General features: G+C 38.7%; 1 protein-coding gene across 1 annotated transcript in view; it reads left to right on the top strand.

Moving 5' to 3' along the window:
- The window catches only part of dgkb (diacylglycerol kinase, beta), a 589,337-nt gene that overhangs the window by 316,833 nt on the left and 259,379 nt on the right, over positions 1 to 13,125 (top strand). The window contains exons 15-16 of the mRNA XM_052015544.1: positions 5,490 to 5,563; positions 8,068 to 8,142. Coding sequence (XP_051871504.1) covers positions 5,490 to 5,563; positions 8,068 to 8,142 — 149 coding nt within the window. The remainder of the gene's footprint in view (positions 1 to 5,489; positions 5,564 to 8,067; positions 8,143 to 13,125) is intronic.

The following is a 13,125-nucleotide window of genomic DNA, read 5'->3' as shown; positions in this document are numbered from 1 at the left end:
TGCTTGGAGTGCAGGAACTAGTGATAGTTCGCCTTTGGTTGCGGTCTTCACTTCAGTATATGTACCTGCAGGATAAGGCAAGAAGAATTAGCATGTAATGCAATGGTAGGTCATATCACACTGTGACAACAGACTGTGATGGGTGAGTGTGATTGTTTCATTGAGGTGATGAAGGAAGAACAAGGAAAGTTATTCAAACGCTACGTTTTGAGTGGCTTATTATGCCTAATGCCAGGTATCTAGCTTCAGCCACTGATGTTGATAGCTTTGTCCTCCATATTTGGCAAAATTTGTGTGCTAGGTTTTTACTTCAAGTAGAGTAGGGATGGGTCAGTGAGCACATTGTTAAAGAAGCTCTGAGATGACTGAGGCAGCTTTTGTACAATATGCATACTAAAAGAAAGCAACAGTAAGTGTGGTCAACCAGGGACGGTCATTCTGAGAGTGGAGCAGGTTTTGAATGAGTATCTGTGATCAGAAAGTATCTTTTAATCCAGTGAGGTGTAATAACTGAATTGAGTACTGTAGAGAGTGAATTATTTCGAGCATTGGCATTTCTTTCTCTTCCTGCCTCCAAAGCTGCATTAAGGATAGTGGCGCCATCCGTGAGGATTTCACAGGTTGCTTCACTGCCTGAACCCCTGACTCGCTGTTCAGGATCAAACAGGCCCTTTAACTACAGCCAGGCAGACCTCCAGCAGCTTCTGTTTTTGATGCCCAGTTCCTTCTGCATGAACGTGTGATACACTTTTACAGCAGTGACATTTATCATTTACTATTTGTCAGCTGGTGTCACCTTGTGAGCCCAGTCGTCTCCTGAATGAGTACTGAACATGCATAGAGGACAGTGACGGAATTTACCTGTCTAAGCTATAGTATTGACTAATCAATTTTCTGTGTCTGAACTACTATGAACCACACAAAAACCCTGAGCTATGCAGAAGAATTTCTAATCCTTCCTTACATTTATATCTTTATAGGTCCTAAAAGTTAAGATACTGGGATTATTCCATCATGACCCCCTTGTTGAACTGCTGTTGACTAATTTTTAGGGACACTTATCACTTGTAAGAGGGAAAGAGAAACTCTTCATGTGTCTCTGTTTCTTCTACATACACCATCACTGCATGTGAATTAGGGGGCCTTGAGTTATGCATTGTTGCCTGAAGTAAAGTGCTTTCTTCGCAATTATCAAGGTTCACCTTCCTTCTAAGAGGTTGTTTATAAGAGCCAGTTGACCTTCCAGATTTTCTGCTCCTCTAAATACTGAGTTGCCCACTGGTATAATGATTGGTGCAACAAGTCACCTGTTACATTCAAGTGCGCATTGGCCCTGAAGGTTAATTTTGATCAAGTCTTGTGCCAGAATCATCGCATAGGTAGAGTGAACACTCTTCCCAATTCCCATGCCATGTGCACGTATGAGGATCGTCCCTCTTGTAACCAGGATTTTTTTTTAATTCCAGAGATTACATGAGTTGTCCAGCACATATCACTGTTCTCCCTGAAAAGCAGAAAATATAATAATATTAGACTGTGCCATTCAAAGCCAAACTAATGATCGACTGTATCTGCACAATATTTAATTATTCAGAAGCAAAAGATTATAGAGATAATTTACAACACAATGCTTGATTAACATAATCACTGAGAGTGGTTTGCAAAACTGAAATAACAGTGTTTCAGGTCAATGAATCCTTTTCCAGATCTCTGTTGAAACTTTGTTGACCATGACAAGACTACAACAAACAGAACTCTGTCACTATCTGAGCACATAATACTAGTGAAACAATGGAAGCAAAAGATCTCCAGAATGGGAATAGCCCACTGTACGTGCATTGCTCCAAACCAAGTTTTGACATTGCAGATCAAAACAGTCCTTTCATTAAGCATATTTCATTGAAGATGAGCCAGATTCTTCTCAACAAGCAGGTAATTAGAACATTAATTATTTCTGTCACTCAAATGGATGGGTTGCGAATAGCAGCTCCCTTGCTGCATGCCAAGTTGTTTACTAGACTGAAAATTTTCCTCTTCCATGAGTAGTCTCAACAATCACAAGAAATTAGTTGTCTTCTGCAATGAAAGAGATCCTTCTATTTCCATCTGAATATTCTGAGGTACAAGCCAAATAAACTTAATGTGATTAAATTCTGATTGTCAACAACTTTGTTAACAAAAGCACACTGGCTCCTTTTCATCATGACAAAAGCTTCTGGATTGTATTTGTCAATACTTTTCCTTATTATTTCTCTAGTTTTCTTTTCTTTGAGTTTTGTTCTTGCATTTGAAATATAAATGCTTATTTGAAGCTGTATTTAAACTCCTCATACCTGTTTTAACAAAATGTAGAGTCAGGAACTGCTCCCTTATGTAAATGGTTGACCATTACTTGCTATCCAGGCTGACACAAGCATGGTCACTTTGGCACAGCAGTGGAGGAGACTAACACCTTGAGAACTGTAACCCAGAATGAGCCTTCACCTTCAGAAGAGAAAAGGAGAAGGGGATAACACATGAAAAAGACTTCCATTCATTCTTGATAGTGACATCATAAGACTTGAATTTTGTTCTGGTGCCACTCACTGGCACTTGGTGGAATGAATGTTCATTTTTGATTGATGGTACAATAAATTAATGGCTTATTTCTTCCATCTTGAAGGCTTTTCAGTCATCTTATTTCATTCTCAGAGGACAATGAATGAATGTGGCAGTTGACGTAATAAGCAAAGATTACCCTTGCCTTTCAACATGAACCAACGGAAAGAGGGTAGCCCTGGTTAATGCAATGATTTAGTGATCAGTTCAAGATCCAGTAAAATAAATACAATTTGCCAAGCTGTTTGCCCTCAGGTTTCAGAATGAGCTGCCAACTGTGGGATGGTTGATAAAGGTGTCATCTCTTTAGCTTTGGCACTGCCAATATGACACACCATTAAATTATGGCTTCCAGCTGTCAGGAAGGATTTTTACCCCTAGTGCTAGAAATAACATTAGATATTTCTTTCAGTGTTACTCAGGAAATGATTTCTTTAATTGCAGGGCTCACACGTCTGTTCAGGTGTTCTAAAGTACCTTGACTCTTTGGAATAGTGCACTAAGAAGATTGTTAAGTACTACTGAAGTCTAAAACCGATTTGCAAAGCAAATTCATATTTACTTCCAAAGAATTAATGCCTGTATCAGAGAAGAAAAGAAACAAAAAGGAATAACTGCGGTGCACTCTAGAGATACCATGGCAACGAAAGAGACCTATGCAATTCATTGATGTCTATTAATCATGGTTAAGCACATTTATCTTAGTTCTTTATAGCTAACCAGCATAATGATCAGGATTATTATTTATAATTAGAGGAAGTAATAGATCATACATAACCTTTGGATGAGTCTCATTAATTTACCTGATTCCATCGGGACTTCATACTGAGGTAGTTAGGTACTTCATCTCTGTCATTCTGTGCTCCAATGGCACATAGTTAATGCTCTGAAAAGGACAGCAATGTGATCATGGAAAGAAAAATATGACAAATACTCAAGGGAAGTTTGTGACTATTTTGTATAAGAGTAGTAAGAAAATGTAGGGCATTGCTTTGAAATTTGGGGTGCAGTGTTTCCAGGGTTCATGGGTGTTATCTGAAATGTACTGGCTGATTCATAGCACTTGTTTTTAGGGATGTGTGGGTGTTAACATTAAATAAGAGCGTGGTGCCAAATGCCACTGTGCCAATTATGATAAAGGCACTTAATGATCAGAGATTTACTTTCAATTAAATATGCTACTTAATTAACTGTAAAAATTGGTAAGTCCATGGAAAATCTGGTGAAAAGAACTGCTTTCAAAACAGTTCATGAGTAGGATAGAGAATTCCTGTCCAGAAATATAAGTTGTATGCCTGATGTGAAATCTAATGTTTCCTCATTGTAAGTTTGTTGTATTTTTTTTTAATCATTGTGCATTGATTTATTGTCCACAGCACAGTGGCACAGCAGGTAGTGCTGGTGCTTCATGGATTCAGTGACCTGGGTTCAATCCCGACCCCAGGTGCTGTCTATGTGGCATTCCTCTGTGACTGCATGGGTTTCCCTGGGTGCTCAGGTTTCCTCCTACATCCCAAAGATGTGCTTGTTGGCAAGTTAATCAACTACTGTAAGTTGTCCCTGAAATATGGCAGGAGAATCAGGGTGACGCTGATGGGAACGTGAGAGAGTATGTTTCACAGGAAGTAAGTGGGAGAATGGGATTGACTGAACTACTCTGAGAGCCAGCATATACTCAATACTGTAAATAGCCTTTGGTGCCATTTGGAAACCTGAAAAATATGAAATATGAATGTGATTATAATATGTTTAACTATTTCCATATTTGCAGCAGTCATTGTAAAATTTATACCAAAAAGAATTCAAGCATTGCGTACAGCTCTTAATAATGCTCCTGCTTAATGGAGTTGTTTTGAATTGTTGGTGCTAAAGAGATAGTTAATGGGCAACCATGTGAACTTTGTAGCCAGCAACTAATTTGCAATTAAGTAGTGCGAGCCAGCCAAGTCTGGGCCTTGGAGATGGCATGAAGGGTAAGGGGATGGGGCATTGCTTCCCTTGCCCGCAGAAAAGTTTCCACATTTTTTTTCCAAATCCAGCAGCCCTTGGAGGACCAGAATGTTCATCTGTTCAGCACTTGGTACAAACAGGTAGATGGAGCAGAGAATAATTGGGACTCCAAGGTATGGGAAGCCATTCACTCCAGTTGTGAAAAAAAAATCGAATGTGTTTTTGTAATGTTTCTATCTTGCTAAGACTACGCAGGAACTAAACTGGAATCTTCTTTCTTTTACTACCTCAAGAAATAATTTAAATTGTAAGACTTGTAATTCCACAGCTACCTTATGATTTTTCTTTATATTCATCCCCCTGTTATTTTTAATGGATAAACACACATTTGTGAATGTTTTGCTGGAAAGGGGTGGAAAGGGGTTCTTAATAACTGACAAAAAAACTGCTTTTGAGGACAAAACTTTATAGAATTCCACTAATTTCCTCGCATCAATTTTGAAACATTCTGAAAATGGACAAACTTAATTTACAAATAAAATGTCTCATATTACAATGTTAAGTTGTTTGTTAACACTTTCAATATTTTGTTAAAAAGTTTCTAACTTAATTTATTTCCCAACATAGGAACTTACACTGTTTTATCTGATAGTGATGTATTCTGAAGTGATATTTCTATGTTAGGACATCATGTGGAGGCAGCACTAGGCTGGGCAATTGCTTCAGCCTGTTGTGTTTTTAGAAGGTCGTATTGCCTCTCAAGGAGGAAGGGGGAGAGTTTGACAGGAGCAGTCAGTGGTGTCTTTCAGCTTCTGGTGGCCTGTTAAGTGTAGCACCAATGGGATTCAAGCTCTTCTTAAAATAAAATGCAATAAGTAATATGTAAATGAAATCCTGCATAGTGATGATTGACATTGCATAAGTGTGGATGCCTTTTCCAGATCACGCCAGTTCCAGGCACACATCCTCTTCTGGTGTTCGTCAATCCCAAAAGTGGTGGGAAACAAGGAGAAAGGTGAGACTCTATTTTTGTGTGTCAGTGATTTATGAAAAAAGAAACACAGCAAAATGTTGTACTCACTGAGCAATTCAACAACAATTCTAAATGCAGTGGACCAATGATAAATCCACATAATTATGGACGTATTATTATGCCCTGTGTCTTTTAAGTATAAATATAAGATTAGTCAGTATCCAACTCAAATAGAAGGCATCGTCCTGCTTTATCAACAATGACAATGAAAAAGAATGTTAGCCATCTGAAATTACCCATGTTTACTTTATTTCCAAGGTGGGACATGAGTGGAAATCCTTGGGAAAGGCCAGAGGTCTGGTTGAATTGGGTTTCCATGGCTTCAGAGACTTCAAAATGCCTAACCTAGGGCATAGTTACTCTCTGCCTCTCAAAATGTAATTGCAACCAATGAAGGAAGCCAAAATAAGGATTCTCCAAAACAAATATTTGCTCTTGTCTCAAAGAGGCTCAATATTCCTGCCTGGTATGGTAACTGTAACATCTCTGACCGTAAGACTTTGCAGAGAATTGTGAGTACAGCTGAAAAGATCATTGGAGTACCTCTTCCCTCCATCCTGCAAAACACGATGCACCCGCAAGGCCTGCAGTATCATAGATGACCCCTCTCAACCCTCTCACGACCTATTTGTCCCACTGCTGTCGTAAGTGGTACCAGAGCATCCGGGCCAGAACTAATAGACTGTAAAACGGTATTTTTCCCCAGGCTATTAGGCTCCTGAATACCCTGGGGACAGTTTCAGACAAATGCCGCATCAGAAGACCTGGTTTGCACAACGGCGTTTAAGAACTTTGGCTGCTGCTGAACATGTTTACAATTAGTGCAACACACTGAGTTCTGTATTTTCTTTGTCCAACTTGGTTTTGCACTAACTCTGCACTAAATTTGTATTCTGTATATACCATTTTTTGCAATATTTGTACTTGCACAATTTTTTTGTCTGCGTTTATTGTATGTCTTCTGTTTTATGTATGTCCTCTGTTGTGCGAGTCTGGGGGACACGACATTTCGTTCTTCCATGTGTTTTTATAGCATATGGGTGAATGACAATAAAGTAACTTGAACTTGAGCATTCCTGTGGCAGTGGTGTATCAAATGAGTGGTAGCATGGTGGTCTCCACAAAATTGAAGTGGTCTTTGTAGTTAGTGTTCAAGGCAGGTAAATGCACTGGACCTCCAAAGACTTCCAAAAATAGTCAGCCAAATTGGCCCCAGCACACAGTAGGCTGAAATGAGTGTGATCCAGCAAGTGAAGGGAGGGGCCCAGTATATACAGCAATTCAAAGCAGAAAATGACATCAGTTTCATTGCAGAAAGGGTTGACGAGTGCCAGAGATGCACCTAATAGGGTTTTGTTCCTGCCTGGTCCCCAATGCCTATCTCTGACCTTCCACACATATTGGCAGTGCCAGCACAGTAGGGCACCACCTGCCACAATATCACAAGCCAGGAAAATTTGAGAATCATTGTTATCATGCTTTAGCTGGTGACGTAAAGACATTATGTAGAAAGAATGTTTACTGCAGCTTTTCCTGAATTTCCTTTAAGTAAATGATGCTTGTGGAAGTTAATGCAGTTCTTCATAAAGCTATGTTAACTTCCTCCATTTCCTGCTTATTCCAAAGGATAATGATTAACATCTTATCCCTATCAACTATCTGTAAAGCAGCAGTACAGTTTGATAGTCTTAAAATGCATTTGATAAATGAAATGCCAGTTGTTTTGCAATGTTTGCAATTTTGATTAAAAAATAAATAAATGTCTGATGCTGAGTGCACTTTGATGAAGTTAGTTTATCTTTAAGAACTGATCCATCCCCAGCAAAGATAATATAATGTAATAGGGACTATCCCTTTGCCTCCATACATGTTGCTTGACCCATTGAGTTGTTTCAGCAGTTTATTTTTTTTGGAACATAAGATTAAGTGATCAGATTTAAATACTAATTTTGAAGAATAAATCTGACAAGACAAACACCACAAGATAATTTTGTAAACTTCTTTTTAATTCCACTTAATTTCAATGAAATACTAAATGCTGTATGATTGAAATTGTCACTCATTAATTGTGCAGTGAAAATAGAGAATAGAAAACAAATGACCTGGTACAAGTGTCGTGTCTAGTTAATATCCCCTACAAGTGCCTCTATTTATCCTCCCCTGTGACTTGTGCACTGCTTCAACTCACATTTCTGTAAAAGCACTACCTGGGGACATTAATTAGGTGTGACACCAGTAGAAGCTTGACCCAAGCACCCTCCTGGAAAAGACCTTCATTATAAATCATCATTAAAACTAAAATGATTACAGTAACAATACAGATCACTTCTTCATTACTATTAAATGATGAATTCACATGTATTACTTTGTCTGTAAAGACTCCTTTATGCTTTATCAAATAAACTTTTTTAGGAAGCTGGCATAAAATTCTAACATAAAACAGATTGCTTTAACTAATGGATAGTTTATTTATATTCTTTTCACAGAATCTTCAGAAAATTCCAGTTTCTTCTGAATCCACGCCAGGTTTACAGTCTCGGTAGTAGTGGCCCAATGCCAGGGTAAGTACAATAGCAAAGTAGGAATTAGAAACATCATGTACAGGTTGAAAATTCAAAAGGCTACCAGCATCATGTTTTTATTAATATTTGTGTTGTACAAAAAGGATGTAGGCTGTTTATAAAAGTATTTGCAATTCATTTTCCAATCTCACAGTAAATGCTAACATAATCCATAGAAAATAATTTACGTTTAGAGATTTAATCCTGTTTTTAAAGCTCAATTACCAAGTATAACTTAATATTTTAGCAAAGAGAACAAAGCTATTTGGAAGGGTATCATGAAACACATTAATTTCTCTAAAGACTGAAACGCAATCGGAAATTGCACCCTGTTAAATTCTGCTGTTACATATTATAAGGTATATAAAAATAAATTTACTAGTATCACCTTAAAATAATTAAGGCACAATATATTTTTATTGATACATCGCTGTCTAATAAGATCATGAAAATGTACTTCAGTTTTTGTGTTACTGAGACACTCTGAAGTCTCTTAAATCTGCATTGAAACTTTTGTTATCTTGGGAGTTGACAAGTTTCATTAATGTTGAAGACAAATAGTGAAGAACATTCTTGTATGAATTATGCGCTGTGCAGCTTGTTATGATACCCTGTGTTCCCAGCAGGGTGGGATGTACAAGCTGATAAATCTTACCCTTACAGAAACATTACAAGATTGCAGTCAGCCTGAGGCAAGATTACCAGACACATCTGTTTCCTAATTCACAAACAACAGTATTATATCTTAAACGTCTGGCTTTCTATTCAACCATAGAGGCTCTTTCCTGTAAAACATAAACAAAACTCCAGTGAGCAATTGTACTTTTGCTGAACCATCTTTCATTAAAAAAGAGGTGTAGTTTTAATAAGTTGTCAGCAGAATCTAGTAAAGAACGAAAGGTGTTCATAGCAATTTTTGTTTACATTGGGGCATAAATTATGCACAATAAAGTGTTTCACAGTATTAGAGTGGGAACAGGGCATAAGTAGAGTGAAAACATGGAGGTGACTGAAGGCTTGAACAATGAGGTTTTGGGGATATTTTTCTTAATAGAACCATAGAACCATTGAAAACTACAGCACAGAAAACAGGCCATTCGGCCCTTCTAGTCTGTGCCGAAACATTATTCTGCTAGTCCCATTCACCTGCCCCCAGCCCATACCCCCTCCAGACCTCCCTCGTCCATGTATCTATCCAATTTACTCTTAAGAGTTAAGAGCAAGCCTGCTGCATTTACCACATCAGATGGCAGCCCATTCCACACTCCCACCACTCTTTGAGTGAAGAAGTTCCCTCTAATGTACCCCCTAAACCTTTCCCCTTTCACCCTAAAGCCATGTCCTCTCGTACTTATCTCTCCTAATCTAGGTGGAAAGAGCCTACTTGCATTAACTCTGTCTATGACCCTCATCATTTTGTAAACCTCTATCATATTCGCCCCTCATTCTTCTCCGCTCCAAGGAATAAAGTCCTAACGTGCTCAATCTTTCCCTGTAACTCAACTCCTGAAGACCCGGCAACATTCTTGTAAATCTCCTCTGCACTCCTTCAATCTTACTGACATCCTTCCTGTAGTTCGGCGACCAGAACTACACACAATATTCTAAATTTGGTCTCACCAATGACTTATACAACCTCACCAAAACATTCCAACTCCTATACTCAATACTTTGATTTATAAATGCCAGGATGCCAAAAGCCTCTTTTACAACCCTGTCTACCTGTGACTCTACTTTCAGGGAATTATGTATCTGAGCAACCAGATCCCTTTGTTCCTCCGCACTCCTCAGTGCCCTACCATTTACTGTGTATGTCCTCCTTTGATTTGTCCTTCCAAAATGCAACACCTCACACTTGTCTGCACTAAATTCCATCTGCCATTTTCTGGACCACTTTTCCAGTTGGTCCAGATCCCTCTGCAAGCTTTGAAAGCCTTCCTCACTGTCCACTACACCTCCAATCTTAGTGTCATCCGCAAACTTACTAATCCAATTTACCACATGATCATCTAGATCATTGATATCGACAACAAACAACAATGGCCCCAGCACAGATCCCTGAGGCACACCGCTAGTCACAGGCCTCCAATCTGAGAAACAACCACTCTCTGTCTTCTCCCACTCAGCCAATTTCGAATCCAGTTTACAACCTTACCATGGATACCCATCGACTGAACCTTCTGAACTAATCTCCCATGTGGGACCTTGTCAAAGGCCTTATTAAAGTCCATGTAGACAATAGTGAGAGAAAAAGGATTTTTTTGATGAGTTCTAGAGGGATAGGCCTGGTCACTTAAAGGGTTTACTGGTGAAATAGAGGAAAGTATGAGGTTGAAGAAGTCTAGCAGCAAAAGAATGCAACACGGTGCTGACAAGCAAACTTGGAAGATCTTGCCAAGTTAGGATGAGGTGATGCTGCAGAAGGAATGATACAAATCCTTCTGTATTCAGCGTGTTAAAAGGCAAGCAGTCAATGGTGAAACAGATGAAAAAGTGGATGAAGCAGTCTGGATAGGATATGGGTGGTGTTTGTAGGTAAGCTAGAATTTACATGCAAGGTGGAGTATGAGAGTTCATCAAGCAAAACTGAGGTGATGAAATATGGAGTCCATGAGGTGAAACTGGAATTGGCTTCATTAGCAATGTCTATGCAATGGGTTTGCAAGCTCAATAAAGGAGTCATCCAAAACATCAGGGCTACATTCAGGCAACTTCATCCGGGATGAACAGCAGGGAAAGTCAATAGAGTTGGGGATTGTAAGGGACAGAATCTTTGAATGGAACTGCAGAACCTTGGGCTGGCTAACCTGAAGTGGCACTCAGCCAAACCAAGAATATACCAGGGAAATGCACATTTCAAAATACAGGCTGGGGGAGAATAGAGAGGAATATGTGACACATAGTACCAGGTCTCCAGTTTCATGTTATCTGAGAAATTTTAGAGTTTGCCCAAAGGGAGACATGCACGGTCCTTCTGTCTGCAGCAAATATAAAATGTTAATGAAATGGAAAGAACTTAGCCTGTTGTAATCCTCCTCCCTCCCCAAAAGATCAATGAAGATCTCAGCACAAGTGGAGAGATGGCAACAAAGGCACACTGGATGCTGGCCTTTATTTGCCGTGTTGTTGAATATAAGAGCACGGATGTCCTATCACCAGATGAGGCCAATATAAGAAGGCTGCCCCAAAGAAACAGATCATCTGACCAACATCCTGATCCTCTCTGACTAGAGGTTCTGTGAGGGCCGGGTCATAATGTCCTCAACATTCAGAAAGGCTATACTTTTTTCTTTAAGGGATCCAAGGAGTGAGAAGAAAAACAATTAAAATCTCCTGAATTTTCTTTTCTCCATAAATATTATTGGTGGATTGAGTGACAGCAATACATCTCAACAGCATCATGTTTAACTTGGGTGTATATTTTTGGTAATATTCCATACCATTTCCCACAAAGAACTGTTATTATTTCAACCTGACATTTCCATTCCTCTCCAAGAGAAAGTGATATTTTGTTGGATTTGCACCAATGACCAATAGCTAGTAAAAAAGATTAATATTCATTACAAACGAACTGGGTTCAAAACAAAGATCCAGATGGGAGGCAAATGGCAGCAAAACAGAAATGGAAATTTAAAAATTAAACTCTCAGAGAACTGCACTGTTAATGAAAATAACTTCTTAGCTTCTATGTGAGTCTGCTGCATCTGTCAACTCTCAACAAGTGACATAGCCAAATATTCTACAAAACTGAGAGAATCAGAAAAAGTCTGGATGTTCAGCTTAGTCCATGATCATTCTGCTGGCTTTCTATTTGAACTTTGATTGCATGGCAAGAGAAGTGAGAAAGATATCTATTTGTGTGAACGGGTGCATTCCCATATGTGCATTAGTAATATTTTTACAGCAATAAATGTTAATTAATGTGCAGCAGTAACACATCACAGAAATGTAGGTGATTCTTGTTGTGATCAACTTTCTATCAAGGGTTGGCCAGTCATTTTAAAATGTAACCTCTTCTTATTATTGTCATTATTATAAGGGTGTATCAGAAATAGGTTTACAATGATTGCTAACAATTTACTGTACCCATGTTTCATTTTATTGAAAACGAAGTTGGCAACCTTATTGCAATTTATGAGAGAGAGTGTTTTTTATTCCTTCACTGGATATGTTGATCATTGGCCAGCATGCAGATCATCTTCCCTTAAGGACTTTTGTTAGCCAGATAAGTTTCAATGATAATCCAAGTACTTTCATGGTCACCCTTATTGACAGTAACTTTTTATTCCAGTTTCATGAACTGAATTTAAATTTCCTGCTGACATTTTATGATTTGAAGACTGTGATATGATTGCATCCTTTGGATGAGGCTGAGTACCTCTTCATCACATTTAATGCTCCACAATGTAGCAGTGCAATCTTGGTTCCTTGAGAAAATCTTCACCACCACTAGTCAAAGTTTAAGCCCTATCAAGCACACAAACCTTAAGCATTGTGCTTCCAAGTTGACCAGTTACACGCTATACTTCTCCCTATATTTCATCCCCTTGTTGTCACCTGTTCATCCCTTTCACCCAATTGTTTCTTCAACTCTGAACATTTTTTTCCTGATTTGATAATCCTTAAATTGAAAATATTCAGCAGAAGTACAAAAATGTCCTGCAGCCACTTGTGTTTGACTGTGGTCATCTGACATTACAGAGTAAGTTTTAGGAAATGGGTGAAAATTTCTTCTTGCCATATAAAGCTTTGACAGTAGACTTTCAGTAGGATAAGCACAATATTTGAATGCTGGACCACTTACATTGTTGAATGCTTCCTCAGGAGTATTTAAATCACAATATGTCATGCCAAGATGCACATGACTTGGCATTGAGATGAAAAAAACAACAAGATGCTGGAGGAACTCAGCAGGACAGGCAGCATCCATGGTGAAAAACAGACGGTCAACATTTCTTGTCAGGACCCTTCTTCAGAACAGAA

This window comes from Pristis pectinata, chromosome 5 (assembly GCF_009764475.1).
Source record: "Pristis pectinata isolate sPriPec2 chromosome 5, sPriPec2.1.pri, whole genome shotgun sequence".
Classification (NCBI taxonomy): Eukaryota; Metazoa; Chordata; class Chondrichthyes; order Rhinopristiformes; family Pristidae; genus Pristis; species Pristis pectinata.
The sequence above is the reverse complement of the archived record's forward strand: the minus strand, read 5'-3'. Positions and strand labels throughout refer to the sequence as shown.